We start from the raw sequence: 14,343 nt of genomic DNA, 5'->3' as shown, positions 1-14,343 counted from the left end.
AATGCCGAGACTGAGATTGTTGCTTCCCCGAATTATTCTGGTTTTAAACTAACTGAATAATTTTGTCAAGCTTAACAGATTTTAATTTATACAGCTATCTCTTGCATTTTATTAGCTTATTTTGATTTCATTCAATATGACTAATATTGTTTGCGTTTTTTTAACATTTAAAGTTTAAATTTGCAAAACACCATTCAAGGTAGCTCTTCCACTTTGACTTTTTAAAGATTTTCTTTCTATTCAGAATTATTTACCAGAGTCCTATAAGTAAATTTATATTTTTTGTTAACGTACACGTGCTCTGTGGGTTGACATGGGTGCACATGCACACACGCATCAGCAACAGTAACCGGGAGGATTTTCTACAAATAATCAAATTATAGATATTAAACTACTTTTGTGACTGTTGTTATTTGACAAGCTGGAAAAATGAACCCTGTGCTGTGAATGTGTCAGAATGCAAAGTACATTTTGAGTTGTTTGACTTAAAACCGCACTAGCTAGTTTAATTCTCAGTTTAATCTGAGCTTGCTAGCAGCTTTGTGTTAAAGTTGCCTGTCTTATCTAAAGTAGGGCTTTGTGTTGATCAAAAGGCATATTTAAAAATCAGCATCTCTGTGATTTACCATGAATAGCAGTCTGATGCTTAAAAAATGTTTCTGTCTCAGTTTATTTCTCAACTTTGCACCTATCTACCTATCACCTACTCTCACCTGCACAGTTTGACTGAAGAAGGGGTGATCTGTGAGGCGGCTTTGGGAGAAACCCTCTAACACTATATAGGAAAATGGAGTGAGACAGCTGATATTGCACAATTTTACATACCCCACAACTATAATTAGTGTAGTAATTTTAGAACTAATGTTACAAGTGAATGCATATTATAGTTATTCTGATGAAGGCGGGGAATTGTACAAATATGTACAAAATTGAAGATGGGTGGAGTGAGTTTGAGTGTCCCCTGATTATTGCACAGAGAGCCAGAGCCTCATACAGCATGACTGACAAAGGCAATCTAGAGTTAAATAATTTTTTCTGCACTCAAAATAAAAAAATCTTGTAAAGTTGCTTGTATTTCAACCTTAAGAGCACCGGTGAAGCATATACTCATCAGTGATGAAACGAGTAGCACTCATTAGCTCCAATCAGTGACGTCACTTCAGATATGGCTGTGGCTAGAAAGACCCAAAGCATCTTAAGCCACAAGCCGAGACTGATTCAGGCCGTCGTGTGTGTGTGCTTACACCAGTGTTTGTCATAGCGGCTCAGAAGTATCTCAGAGATACGTGGGTCAGCAGGAGGACCTGATGTTTTTACCTGATTATTTTGCTTCATTATAACTCTCCGGTTTTCAACCTTAAATAAGGTTACCAAAATAAATAGAGTAATGCAATGTAATTACTGTTTCCTTGGAATCCAGAAGTTCTGTTGGCAAAAGATAATATTTACCTTATTTCTTAATGTTTAAATATGTGCTTGCCTCTTTTCTTTTTAACTCTCCTCAGCTATTGGAACCAGTGGCTTCAGCCCAAGACAAACGCACCAGTTCTCTCCACAGATTTACCCTTCCAAGTAAGGTTTCTTTTATTTTTCTGTAAAAAAATAAGCAGCATCCAACTTCATTTCGTTCTTTAATTAGATCCTTCTGCTAGATGGGGGTTTTCTGACTGGCTTTGTTTGCATGGGTGTCTGTAGCCAGCGCACTCTGAAATCTGTTGTAATTATTATCTTGCAAAAATTTCCTTTGCCATTTATTGTTCTTTCACTATGTATATGAGCTTTGCTATGCTGTCTATCTTACAGCTTGGCTGGCTGTTTAGAACGAAGTAGCTCAATCACAAGGAATTTCTCAGTTAGCAAAGTTTGTGTTATGGTTTTGGGGGTAAAACACGGGCCTCACTTTTCCTGCCTTCCTTTTCTCACTCTAGTTTCTTGTTTCTTTTCTCAAATAGCAGAACATATCCGCATATTCTTCCTACCCCTTCATCCCAAAATATGGCTGCGTATGGACAGGCGCAGTACACCACAGGAATGCAGCAGGCCGCAGCTTATGCTAGCTACCCCCAGCCTGGCCAGCCCTATGGCATACCAGCTTATGGTAAGATTAACACAAATGATTGCCTCCTCTTGCTGGAGAGAGTCTGTTAATAATGTCAGAGTTCTTGAAATTGTATTAACCCAAAGTCTTGAAAATGCACAACTAATTTTTTTTTCTTCATGAAGTTTAGGAAAAGTACCTTGCTCATGTTCCCAGAATTCCTCCTGTACACCAAAACCAACAGAGATGCTGAGTTGTTGTTTAGTGCCTGCATATTCTCTTGCAGTGCAGTAGAAGAAAATTTGCTTATGAAGCTGTTCAGATAGATCAGAAAGATTACTGATATAAATCTGAAAACAAGAACTGGTTTCCTCTGGCATCGCAAGAGAAGCATAGAGTACATCGCTTACTGTAGACTTTATTTGTCCTAAGTCTTTGGAGTGTTTTGACCCCACAAGACTCTCCAATATGTGGAGGAATTTACACTGTTTATTTGAATAAAGTCCTGCAATCTGCCGTCGCATAGAGACTACATTGTGACTGACTCAGCCAAAACAGTGGTCAGGGTAGCTCACAAACACGGGCAGAATGTTTTGTTACTTGTGCATCTTTTCATGTGACCTTTGCTAAATGATAATAACAGTTATTAATAAAATCATAAAATAAAACAAGCCTAATCCAAACATGCGTTTTGGTTTTCGAGCAAAGTAGTGTGCTGTTGTGCAGAGTGATGGAACTCAGCGCAAGATAAAATTTCCAAACAACAAATGATGAAAATCAGTAACAGATAATCACCAGTCATCCACTGTGATTAGTGTGTTATGCTAACAGACAGAGGTGGTGTCCCTTTGCTGTCCAGTGTAATTTAAAACTGTGTTGACTGTTGTCTGTGCATCAAACCGATCTGGTGTCACTAACTGATTTAGGTCCATTGTGGGCAGGCATAAAGACGGAGGGGGGGTTGAGTCAGTCCCAATCCCCGGGACAGACAGGCTTCCTAAGCTACAGCTCTGGCTTCACAACACCACAGACAGGACAGGCCCCCTACAGCTACCAGATGCAGGGTGAGGACATCATTGTGAATTCTTTGCTTTTTCTCCCAATTTTTTCCAAAGTTTGAATTTGTGCGTTAGAAAACACACCACAAGATGAAATACATTTTACTTAAACCCAACAGCATATGAAATAGATGGCAAACTTTTTTTTTTTTTTGCTATTTCTGTAGTGGGTCTCTTTTTGGATGTAATGCACAAAATCCTGTCTTTATATTCAGCCCTTTCAAATAAGGTTTATTTTACTTTTTTTTTTTTTTACATTAGAAGACTTATTCACAGCACAGCCCTCGCCCTCACCCTTGATAGTGGTTGCAACCCAGCGGTGTTTTGTGCAGCCACAACGGCTGCCTTCCTTTCCTCTCCTCTCTTAAAAGTATCAACACAGATGGAAAAATGGCAAGCACTTAGGAGGCAGCAGCCATGTCGCTCCCCAGCCTTTGTTTTTTCTCTCCCTGTGATCATATTTTCATTTGTTTAAGAACTGAGAACACAGAGATTTATGCCCTTGAAACCGATTAAGATGAGTTGTGCACCCTACACTCCCCCTTTTTGTGCTCTTTCTCTCCAGCCATGCAGTTTAAATGTAGATCGGGCCTAATGCCCAGTGGACTGTATCTGTTACACTCTTTCTGCTTCTCTCTGGTTCAGAAAGCCTCTGCACTGAGCAAGCTAGCTGCTATTGCAGTCTTTGTATTCTCTCCTGTAATATCTAAAGTGTGACAGTTGAAATATCTCCACATGTTGCTGAAAAGCCCCCAGAACATCCCACAATAAATAACATCAGCTCAGCAGCAGATGTGGCAGGGGAAGCCTCTCTTCCACGCCTCTTAACCAAATACAGTTGGCCACATTCAGAGATTTTGGAGCACACTTCACACCTGAAAAAAGGAGAGGCAGAAAGAGAACGACAGGAACAAAAGTCAGAGCATGTGCGGCAGAGTGCACAAGCTGCTATCCTGCCCTTAGTGGTTTAACTCATGATGACAGTATTATGTTCCCATTCATCTTCTAAGTATTATGCTCTTACTCTGTCTTTCTTTTAACCTCCGTCTATCTCAGTCTCTCCCTCACTCTCTTCAGCTATCTCTGCCTATCTTTTCCCCCATGTTAGCGTTAAGTGCATTAGTAATTGACAGCCATGTAAGATGACAGATTGACCACTATTCTGGCCCTGGGTTCTCTAACTGTGGCTCTGGCCCTCCGCCACACCATCATCATTACTCTCTCCGGCCTATTGATCTGCCTGGGCAATGTGCCTCAGGCCTGGGTGTCCCAACCAAAGACTCCTTTTCCACATCTGATACTCCCCTTTCTTTCAGTGTCGCTGCCACCAGCCTGTGGCCAGCTGTCAAGGCAGAGGACGATTAGATTAATGTTTTTTGCTCTTTGCTTTCATCTCTGATGCGATCGAGCTTTGTGTGGTTGCTAAAGTCAAGGTACCAAATCATAAAGTGGACACTTGGGGCACTTTTTTGTAGGGCATTTCAGGGAGTACCGAAAATGGCAAAAAATATTAGAGGAGCGTAAACAGACAGAGGCATTGTTTTTATGGTGGTGCTGAGCAGATGCTAATTAGGTGAATAATTGGGTTCCAGCATTCTGTCCCAATGGTAGTGCGAGCTGAAGAAGCTGAAGCCTTGGTTGCCTTTTAAAAGGAGAGCCCCATCTGGACTTGATAGGCTATTCCCAAGTGGGGCATACAAACTTCTGCTACAAATATTGTGCACTGATGATAGACATAGCCCATGGCAAGGGACTGATCAAGCAAAGCAAATGGACTTCCAATTGTGGAGCCAGAAGGCAGGAGGGAAGGAGGAGAGGAGGGAGGGATGATGTCTGGTCCTGAGTGAGTGAACTAACTGGAGCAGGACAGGGGGAGGGAGAGAAAACATGCCCCCCGGGGAACCACAAGGCCCTTTCTTTCTCTCCCTGCTATAACCAGCACCACCACTCCAAACAGCATGGGCTCATTCTCACCGGGCTAGCGGGGGTCCCCTCAGCTTTTATGTGGCTCCTTGTTCTCCACAGAGCAACCCTCAAACCTGCCAGCGAGAGCTTTTATGACTGTTTGAACTGTGCATTAGGCTAATTTGTTGTTCTTTGCGGCCTTTGCATCTTGTTTTTGTCTTATTGTTCAATTGAACCTTCGCAGTATTTTGAACTTTCTTCAGCGAACACAGGAAAGATTTACGTATCTCCTTCCCCTTAAAATATTAAACAAGAAAAGAAAGAGCAACGCTGATAATTACCGGGATGTAAAACATGCTGGAGGTAAAAACTGCACATGCTGCACAAATAATTATTAAATTCTGGTAATTTAAAGGTATTTCTTTTTATCTTTTAGCCACTGTGCTGCAAGTGTAGCTAACTGACAAGTCAAAACTCAATGTCTTCATGCTGCTTTGGATGCACTGCCATATCACCCCCGCACCCAAAAAAAGACACACGCACAAAACACACACACACTCCCCTCCACTCACACAGAAAAACTTCCCTAATCATTCCCCCCTTTCTGAAAGCTGCTTCATGTTTGTCACGGTGTGGGAGGGCCCTCCTGATGGGGCCAATGACCATAGGATGAAAGGAACTCCCTCTGTTTGTGTCTGACAACAAAGGTGTAATTACGTCCTCATTTAGGAACAGTAAATCTATCTCCTGCCTCGTTTTCACTGAAGCTGTGGGATACTTTCTTGGCCTTGGTAGGATGACTACGGTTATAGGTAAAGAAATTGTTTAAAGAATATGGTGGCGCCCTTTTTGTGTCCCCTACGGCTATGTGGACAAACAAGCTGCTTTTGTATGGACAGAAATGAGGTACAAAGCCCACTGTTTTTTGGGCTCAATGTTTTTTAACAATTCATTTGGAATTAATTAATTAAAACTGAATCATCTGTCACTGAGAGTGAGAGAGAGTGACCAGAACTGACCAAAACCCTCGATTTTTAGTTTTGTTTATTTTAATGTGTGCATTACACTGTTGGCAGAATAATTTGCTTATACTAAACTCCACAAGTAATCATTTCTTAATTGCATTATTTTGGATAAGAATGAATTACACTTGAGTTGATGAGAAATCTGCACATAAAAGTCACATCAACACATCGTGGCCCCTACTCACAGCTTTTCCGATGAGTATTTTGCAATGAAACTTCTTTATAAACACGATTGTTGCTCATTTGCTCAAATGGGAATCCCCCTCACTACATCTTTATAATGGATAAACCAGTTTTACTTAGTTGACCAGTTCGCAGTCATTGTTTGTGATTAAATAAATATTTGAGTTCAGTTTAATGCTGTTAAGCCTTGGGCAATAAAATCTGGCAAATTCTCTTTCTTTCTTTTCCTTTTTTTAACAGTTAGAAGTAACATTTATTAATTAATATTAATTTGTGGATCGAAATATGCAAATGAAGACAGATTTTTATGTTAATTATTCAGTTCTTTAAATCGTCACAATAACTGTTATCTCAAGAATTAGGATCTGGTTTCTCTACCAGTGTATGACCCCTTTAAACTGTCCCTCCTGCTGTTCTCTGACTTGACATGACAGTACAGGTGGATGGCCACTGAGGAGAGATGTTGTGTCCCAACAGCTGCTGCTGTCCTATGCTACAAATCATAGCATGTATGATATTAGGGCATTAGATACTATTGACCCTTTTGAGTGATTTAATTACCCAGAAGAACCATAGTTTGAACAAGTGGAAAGGAGAAGCATACATATTCATCAGGGCTGGATTTCAGTAGCACACCATGCCAGAGCTGCTCACCCCAACTTCAACCCTCTTTTCATATACATCTCTGTCACTATACCCCCACCCCCCACCTCCTACTCATGTCCCGTCCAGAGTGCATCCACCGTTTCCACCCCCTTTACTCAACGCGCCACCCTTCGGTAACTCGCACACAACAGTCTCTTGTGTTCGTCGCATTGTGCGGGCTTGGAAGCAGGTTTTCCCCCCCACCTCTGCACTGTCATTCATCAGGCCTGATCCAATCACAGATAAGGGAGGAAGAGCAGAAAGATAAGGCCACTGTTTGGAGCTCTCCCTGAGGCCTCCCTCTGTTCACCTACTAAAATAGTTGTTTCAAGATGAATCTTTTTTCCCCCTCCTAACAATGCACCATTTTATTTACACTGCTGCAGATTTAATTTTGTCTTTTCATGTAACATAACTTAAAGTTCCAATGTTTTTCTCCTCATAGGTGGAACTTTCACAACAACGTCAGGATTGTACACAGGAAATAACTCCCTGACAAACTCAACTGGCTTCAACAGCACGCAACAGGTAGCTGCGGATTTCTCCCTTATCTCCTTATTCCTCTAATCTGGTATCAATTTGCAGCTATCATTTTATACTTGAGGTTTGAACTGATCTTGGAAATCTTCATGAAACATGCGTACTCAATATGCTACATTTCACCCATGACACATTCAGACATAAATCATTCACAATGTCAAAAGCTTTGTACACAGGCTTATCTACCGTACCTCCTCCAACACATGTATATTATGCCACAGAGGAAAGGAGGAGGGGAAAAAAACAAGACAGATCGTTGTCCAGATGTAGGACAGAACAGAACATGTGTTTGCATTTATTTTTTGGAATCTGCACTGTAAAGTAGCAACACTGGTGCAGGGCATTTCTCAGATTACCCTGCCAAACCACCTAGTTATTTTCTTCAATTCTGCTTCCTTTTGTCTTTCTGTCTGCCTCTGTGTTTTGATCTAAATCTTCCCTCTAACATCGCATTGAACATATCATTCCATTTGACTCTTTTTTTTATGTATCCCTGCTCAGACATGCACTTCTTCTCTGAACATGTTGACTTTGTGTCTGAGTGAGCACCCTGGTAATACTTATGTAAAAGTCACAATGGCAGTATTATGACGCTGGTCCTAGTAAGGATAAAATGGTAAATGGCCTGTATTTGTATAGCGCTTTACTAGTCCCTAATGACCCAAAAGCGCTTTACACATCCAGTCATCCACACATTCACACACTGGTGATGGCAAGCTACATTGTAGCCACAGCCACCCTGGGGCGCACTGACAGAGGCGAGGCTGCCGTACACTGACGCCACCGGGCCCTCTGACCACCACCAGTAGGCAACGGGTGAAGTGTCTTGCCCAAGAACACAACGCGATTGAGCCATCAGATATCTCCATTTGCATTTGCAGACAAGCAAATGAGCCATTGTCTGGAAAGCAGCTTAGAAATAAGTCCAGCCTTTTGCATGCTTGGAACTGGGCAGGCTTTTGGACAGAAACTTAAGAAAAGGGAATTTAAGAAAAGGATTCCCTAAAAGTCATGAACTAGCCATAGAGATGATAATGTTAAACAAGATGCAGTGAACTTAGGACAAATTCTTCAAAGAAATTTTGAACATGATGTCTCTTTTAACTCTGTCATCTCCATTACCACAGCACCATTTCCACAAACCATGAACAGAAACTCCAGTGCTGTCCAGTTTGGAGTGTATGACATCATGTGTGTAACGTCTCTTTTCATCACTATTGGGAAGATGTCTCAATGAAACCTTGAGGGACACTGACACACAAGTGACCTACAGAGTTGTGTCAAATTAAAGGAAAAAGCTGAACACTAAACCCCTACAGTGCTCTTAGAGGGAAAAGTACAATAGGGGTTAATAAAAAGTTGTTCTAAGTAATCGTCTGTATCCTGAAATGAAAATCATGAGTGTTCTTCCCCTGAAAGAATTCAAGCAGTTTTTGGTTGCAATTTACTCCCTTACATGTGTCTGACTAAATGAAATGCCATCACTTTAATCAACTAATTAAAAGTTATCAACTTTTTCAATTTACCCTACTTACTCCACAGGACTACCCAAGTTATCCAGCCTTCGGCCAGGGCCAGTATGCTCAGTATTATAACAGCTCACCCTACACTTCACCCTACATGACAAGTAACAACACCAGCCCCAGCACGCCCTCAACCACCACTACCTACACCCTCCAGGAACCACCCACTGGCATCACCAGCCAAGCCCTCACAGACAACCCTGCAGGTAGGAATTAAACCTCAGCTAGACCTGCCTTGTATAACCTGAAGATCACCAGTTTGATTCTGGTAAGAGGTGTGTGTCTCTTGGAATTTGCTCTCCATAGCAGAGAAAATGTTCACTTCCACTACATAAGAACAGGACAGTTTGAGCCACTACATCTAGTGGTGAGATAAAACAGAAATCAGATGTAAGATTTTCCATAATTTCATGTGACATTATTGCATCATCTTGCAACTGAGATTGTATATTTTATGACTGCATTTGAAATTGTCATCATTCACGCTGAAGACAGCTGGCTTTAACTAAATATAATTTCATACTTCCATCATTCAATTTAGATAAAGGACATTTTAGCTATTTCCAGTTGACATGCACTCCATTACCTCTTGTTTATTAAATCAGTATGGCGCACAGTAGCCTTTATTATTTGTTCTGCATCTGATTTATGGCATGCTTGTTACCTGCAGTCTTATAAGTTATGTCTCCTGCAGGATGCTGTCTGTCCTCCATCAAGACAAATAGTCCCTTTAAACATCTTTTCTAAAAGCAAATAGAAGCTCGTCTTCGGTGCGCTCTTTTAATACTCCCCTTCCTCCTTCTTTCCTTCCTTTCAGGAGAGTACAGTACCATCCACAGTCCATCAACCCCCATTAAAGATTCAGATTCAGATCGATTGCGCCGAGCCTCGGATGGAAAGTCACGTGGCCGTGGAAGAAGGAACAACAACCCATCACCGCCGCCCGACTCTGACCTTGAGGTAGGGTGAACCCGCTACCTTGGCGACAGACAGCCTCGCCCTGTCTGAGACACATGGACACTAATCCACTTACTATATGGCTGCCACACCAACTTTAACACTTGATGGACATTAATACTTAAAGACATGATTCCTTAACTTTAAATGCATTATTAATGCATTGTGGAATATATGAGTCATCACTAAACGCATATCATCTATAAAGAGCTTTGTATATCGTATAAATAAACAATAAGGCATGTGATTGAGTCATCACTGATGAGATACGTATTACATATATACCACGCACTGAAGACTGCTCACTAGCTGTTGCTTACAGTGGTGTTATTGCCCACTTTGATAGTGACCATGTGTCAAAATAAACTTGCTGTAATTTCGAGGACTCTTCATTAATATGTTATTAATTTGACTGAGGATAATAGCAGCCATTAAAACACTGACATCATGGCATGTTAACATATCTAGTTAATTAGTTTGTCACTATTGATTACTCTAATGTAAAGGGCACGGGGTGGAAAGTGTGTAGTGGGGTGGTGAGAGAAGTGTTGCGGTGACCAACCCAAGCAAATGGATCCTGGTCCCTGTGGCACACGAATACGCTCCTGGCCTATTGACCAGGAGGATCACCTTGCAGCCCTACAGAGTGCACCATTGATTTTTGCCTCTTTTTTTCTCTGTTTTTCTTTGTTTCTTTCTCCCCCACCTCTGCCCCCCATCTCTCTAGCGAGTTTTCATCTGGGACCTAGATGAAACAATCATCATTTTCCATTCCTTGCTTACGGGTTCTTATGCCAACAGATATGGACGGGTGAGTGACATCAGACTCTGGCAGTAGCCATTCACTTTATCAGCAAAATGCATGAATATTAAAAGGAGGGGGGCAGAGGATAGATTTCACTTTGCTCTAACCCCACAGTGAGACGATAGAGCAGAACTCAATGTATAGATAATTGCTTCTTCTTATTTTTTTAAACGAGTCCAATGAGATCTGACAAAAACCTGACTGCTCTTTGCAGCTGTTGGGGGGCTCTGCATGGCCCGTCCAGGCCCGGCTGTAGGGGCTCACAACAGTTGCACTCTGGATGTCTATTGACACATCTTGAGTGTTCCTTTCTCCTTCAGAAATGCCACATTGTTAGTTTAATTAAGTGCTTCTCAATCCATCCTTCTCAGGCAGGGATCTCCCTGGAGACCCTGGCAGGAGAGTGAGTCCACTAAATACAGCCCAGCCAGAACTCAAACTAGAGCTTAGAAATTCTGCCAAACCTGGCTTAATTAAGACTCAACAAATATGTATGTATTAACAAACATATATTTTTATTATTATAGCGAAAGGTCATTTCTATCCCATGTAACTTTGTGTGCTCATGAAATGAAGAGTTTACTTTTCCAGGGTTTTCTATTTGTTGTTTCATGTAAATTGCTTCTCTAAATTTAAACCTTCAAAACAAATAATTTGGGAAATAAGCCAGAATGCTTTTCTCATGGTTATATTGAGGTCATAGGTTCCTTTAAAGTACATCATCCTGTCTGTTTTTCCCCTTCTAGATATAAAAATTGACTTTAATATGAAATTCATAAACTAATATGCATTTTATTTTAATTTTGTTTTAGAGCAGTGTTTTGTTTTTGTTTTTTTGAAAATGACATATTACTCCTCCTATGTCAGAGAGCTTAGCGTCTGCAGCCCATGCTCTGTGCCTTTGTTCTGGTATGAGGGGTGTTTGATGGGGGTAGTGTTTTGTTTTGGGGGTGAAAGAGGGCTGCCCCACGACCCTTTACTGTTTATTTACTTTATTCCCAGCCCTGCCTGCTGCGTAAAGAGAGAGCTAAATGCTTAGGGAGCTGTGGCTCCGTCATGAGGGTCTCTTGCACCATGCACACACATAATCACACATAGGGTCTCCAGTGTGCTGCTCTGAAACTCCATAATGGCCCATTCCATCAGAGCTCATATAGGATGCGACAGCTAACTAGAGCCACTCGCTCTGGATTTTTTCATTTGTTCTCTGTTTTTCTTCCTCTCTGCCCATTTTACTCACTTTGTAACCCATGATTTTGTCCCTCTGCCATGCCCTTATCTGAAATACAGATCTATAAACTCCCTTAGAAAAGAAAGTTAAGACTAACAACCAACACAACCATTCCACCCCCTTCTCCTCCTTTCTGGCTTTCATTGATGCCAGGCATAAACAAAAAAGATACAAAACAGTTTTCCCTCCTAGCTGCTCTAAACTTGCTATAAATAGATGTGTATCTGAGTGAGTGCACATCCACACTTTCGCTCACTCTCTGTGACCTCCCACCCGCGCGCTCTCTGACTTTTTTCTCTCTCCCTCTCTCTCTCTCCCTCATACACATAAACACACTGCTGTTCTTATCAGCTCTTTTAATTGGCATCAAGGCAGCTCACCCCCATAAAGCTGATGGTTAAGGCCAGCTGTGCTGGTACTGGGCTGGCCAGAGCGAGAGCTTAAAGTGGGTGGGGATGGGGGTTGTTATTGGTAAGGGGCTTGAGGGTGGAGGGGGAGGCTTGGCGTCCCCCTAAAGCCACTGACATCTCAGGACAGGTGGTGCTGGAGCAGTGACCTGCTTGTATTCTTAACTCCCTCACTGACTGATTGTTTAGATTTAATTGGAAAGGATTCACTTGTGCAGAAAAGGCAGCCTTTTCCCACCAAACCAGTCCATAAGAGTGAATCACCCAACAGCGCCAGAGGTTGGGAAGAGGGAGCTGGTAGCCTGTTCATGTGGGAGGCTAATTATTTTTGATGAATTCTTACTGAAAGATTGGTTCAAACTGGGAGGTTAAGAGGAAGGAGAAAGCCTCTAGAAGTGGGAATTGAGCTCTCCTTGTGTGGTTTGTACTCTGTCATTTTAGAGAAAACATAAGCATTGTGGGGTGTGACAGCTAATCAGCAGAAAGCTCAGGTGTGTCTTTAGGTGGTTTAACTCTCTAATCCCTGCTTCTGGTCCTGCCTGGCTTGTCTCTTATACAAGTCTCACCCAGCTGCAGGAAAACCTCCTCCACGGGAAGCTTTTGTCTTCACTTTGTCCTTTACTTGCTGAGGACATTCTGCTGATTTGAGACTTAAAATGTAAAAGGCATTCAATATGTATGAAAACAAACAAGCACAAAAAAAGAATGTAAACATATCTCTCAAGTTATTTAATTAATAGTAATATTAATATATATGAAAATCCAAAAGTAAAACAACAATAAACAATGGACAATTTTATAATCATAAGAAGTTTCATTACAATTACAGTCATTAGGGTTTATAATTTTGTAGATGTTCATGTGAGAATGATCTGATGACATTTTGCCTATACGTTAACCTTTTAAAAGGAAAACTGCACACATTGTCACATGCTCATTAACTATTTACAGTGTTGTTCACTCCTCTCTTGGTATTATCTTACAGACAGTGCAGCCATATCACCATTGCAGCACGTGTCACATTGCTGACAGAGATCACAATTTAAGGAGGAATTTGTAGTTGCGCCTGATATAGGGATTAATATAACTGTTGAATTATTTTGCAGTTTTAATTTTGAACAAACGGAGTGACTGTCAGTTAACTAAAGAACCTTTACAGGGAATCGTATTTTATCATGTAGAGAGCAATCAGATGATGCATCTGGACAACTATGTGGAGAATGGGCTATTTACGATGAGGCTGTGACCCCGGCTCTTCCATTTAACTGCCCCTCCCAAGAACAGGCATGGTTTTACTCGGTTCATTCTGTCTGTCTGTGGCATTTCTGATGACTATTCTGGTCCCTTTCAGAGGGTCGTAAACAGAGACTGAAACTTTCAAGTGCGCCTAATGTCTTCTTTTATGGGAATACCTTGCTGTAGAATTTAAAGGGATTTTTGTGTTAATTGACAGACTTGCAGGGAACTTCATTATTTACTGTTCTGCATTGCTTCATCTGCTTCTTCAAAAATACAGTGTATACACACACACTTATTTCAGAATAATTTGGTTTGATTTAATTAGTTTTGTCTGTTTTCTGTAGGACCCGCCAACATCTGTATCGTTAGGCCTTAGGATGGAAGAAATGATCTTCAACTTGGCCGACACGCACTTATTCTTTAACGACTTAGAGGTGAGTCTGTTTGTGTGTGTTTTACTCTGGTATGTTTTGTTTCTGCACAATTGCCTTCTGTTTACTTTCTGATGATTTTAGTGGCCAGAGGAGTGGATGTGCTGGGTGTGAGAATTTTTTAGTAAAAGAAGCAACTGTTACGTAGCGTAGATCCTTTTTTACTAATCTCTTAGTAATCTATCCCATAAGCGATGGCATGAATTTTATATGCGCTGTCAGTCTCCTGGGTCACCAGCCCTGCCCCCCCACCTCCACTGTCTTCCCACTCCCATGGCAGCTAGTCCAATTTGTCAGGCTCTAGTGTTTCTGTGGCTGCTCTGTCTGTGTGTCATGCTGTGTGCTTGGTGTCGCTG

The 14,343-nt window shown here is 41.4% G+C and overlaps 1 protein-coding gene across 12 annotated transcripts in view; it reads left to right on the top strand.

The window, feature by feature from the left end:
* Positions 1 to 14,343, top strand: part of eya1 (EYA transcriptional coactivator and phosphatase 1) — a 63,242-nt gene that overhangs the window by 33,956 nt on the left and 14,943 nt on the right. For 8 of the 12 annotated variants that reach the window (XM_082546101.1, XM_082546103.1, XM_082546106.1 and 5 more), the window contains 8 exons: positions 1,506 to 1,572; positions 1,953 to 2,098; positions 2,965 to 3,102; positions 7,300 to 7,382; positions 8,937 to 9,123; positions 9,735 to 9,877; positions 10,602 to 10,685; positions 13,901 to 13,990. In XM_082546101.1, coding sequence (XP_082402227.1) covers positions 1,506 to 1,572; positions 1,953 to 2,098; positions 2,965 to 3,102; positions 7,300 to 7,382; positions 8,937 to 9,123; positions 9,735 to 9,877; positions 10,602 to 10,685; positions 13,901 to 13,990 — 938 coding nt within the window. The remainder of the gene's footprint in view (positions 1 to 1,505; positions 1,573 to 1,952; positions 2,099 to 2,964; positions 3,103 to 7,299; positions 7,383 to 8,936; positions 9,124 to 9,734; positions 9,878 to 10,601; positions 10,686 to 13,900; positions 13,991 to 14,343) is intronic. The other 4 variants (XM_082546100.1, XM_082546096.1, XM_082546097.1 and 1 more) reach the window with 3 other exon arrangements.

This window comes from Aulonocara stuartgranti, assembly GCF_965226115.1.
Source record: "Aulonocara stuartgranti genome assembly, chromosome: 9".
In the NCBI taxonomy this organism is placed as follows: Eukaryota; Metazoa; Chordata; class Actinopteri; order Cichliformes; family Cichlidae; genus Aulonocara; species Aulonocara stuartgranti.
The sequence above is the reverse complement of the archived record's forward strand: the minus strand, read 5'-3'. Positions and strand labels throughout refer to the sequence as shown.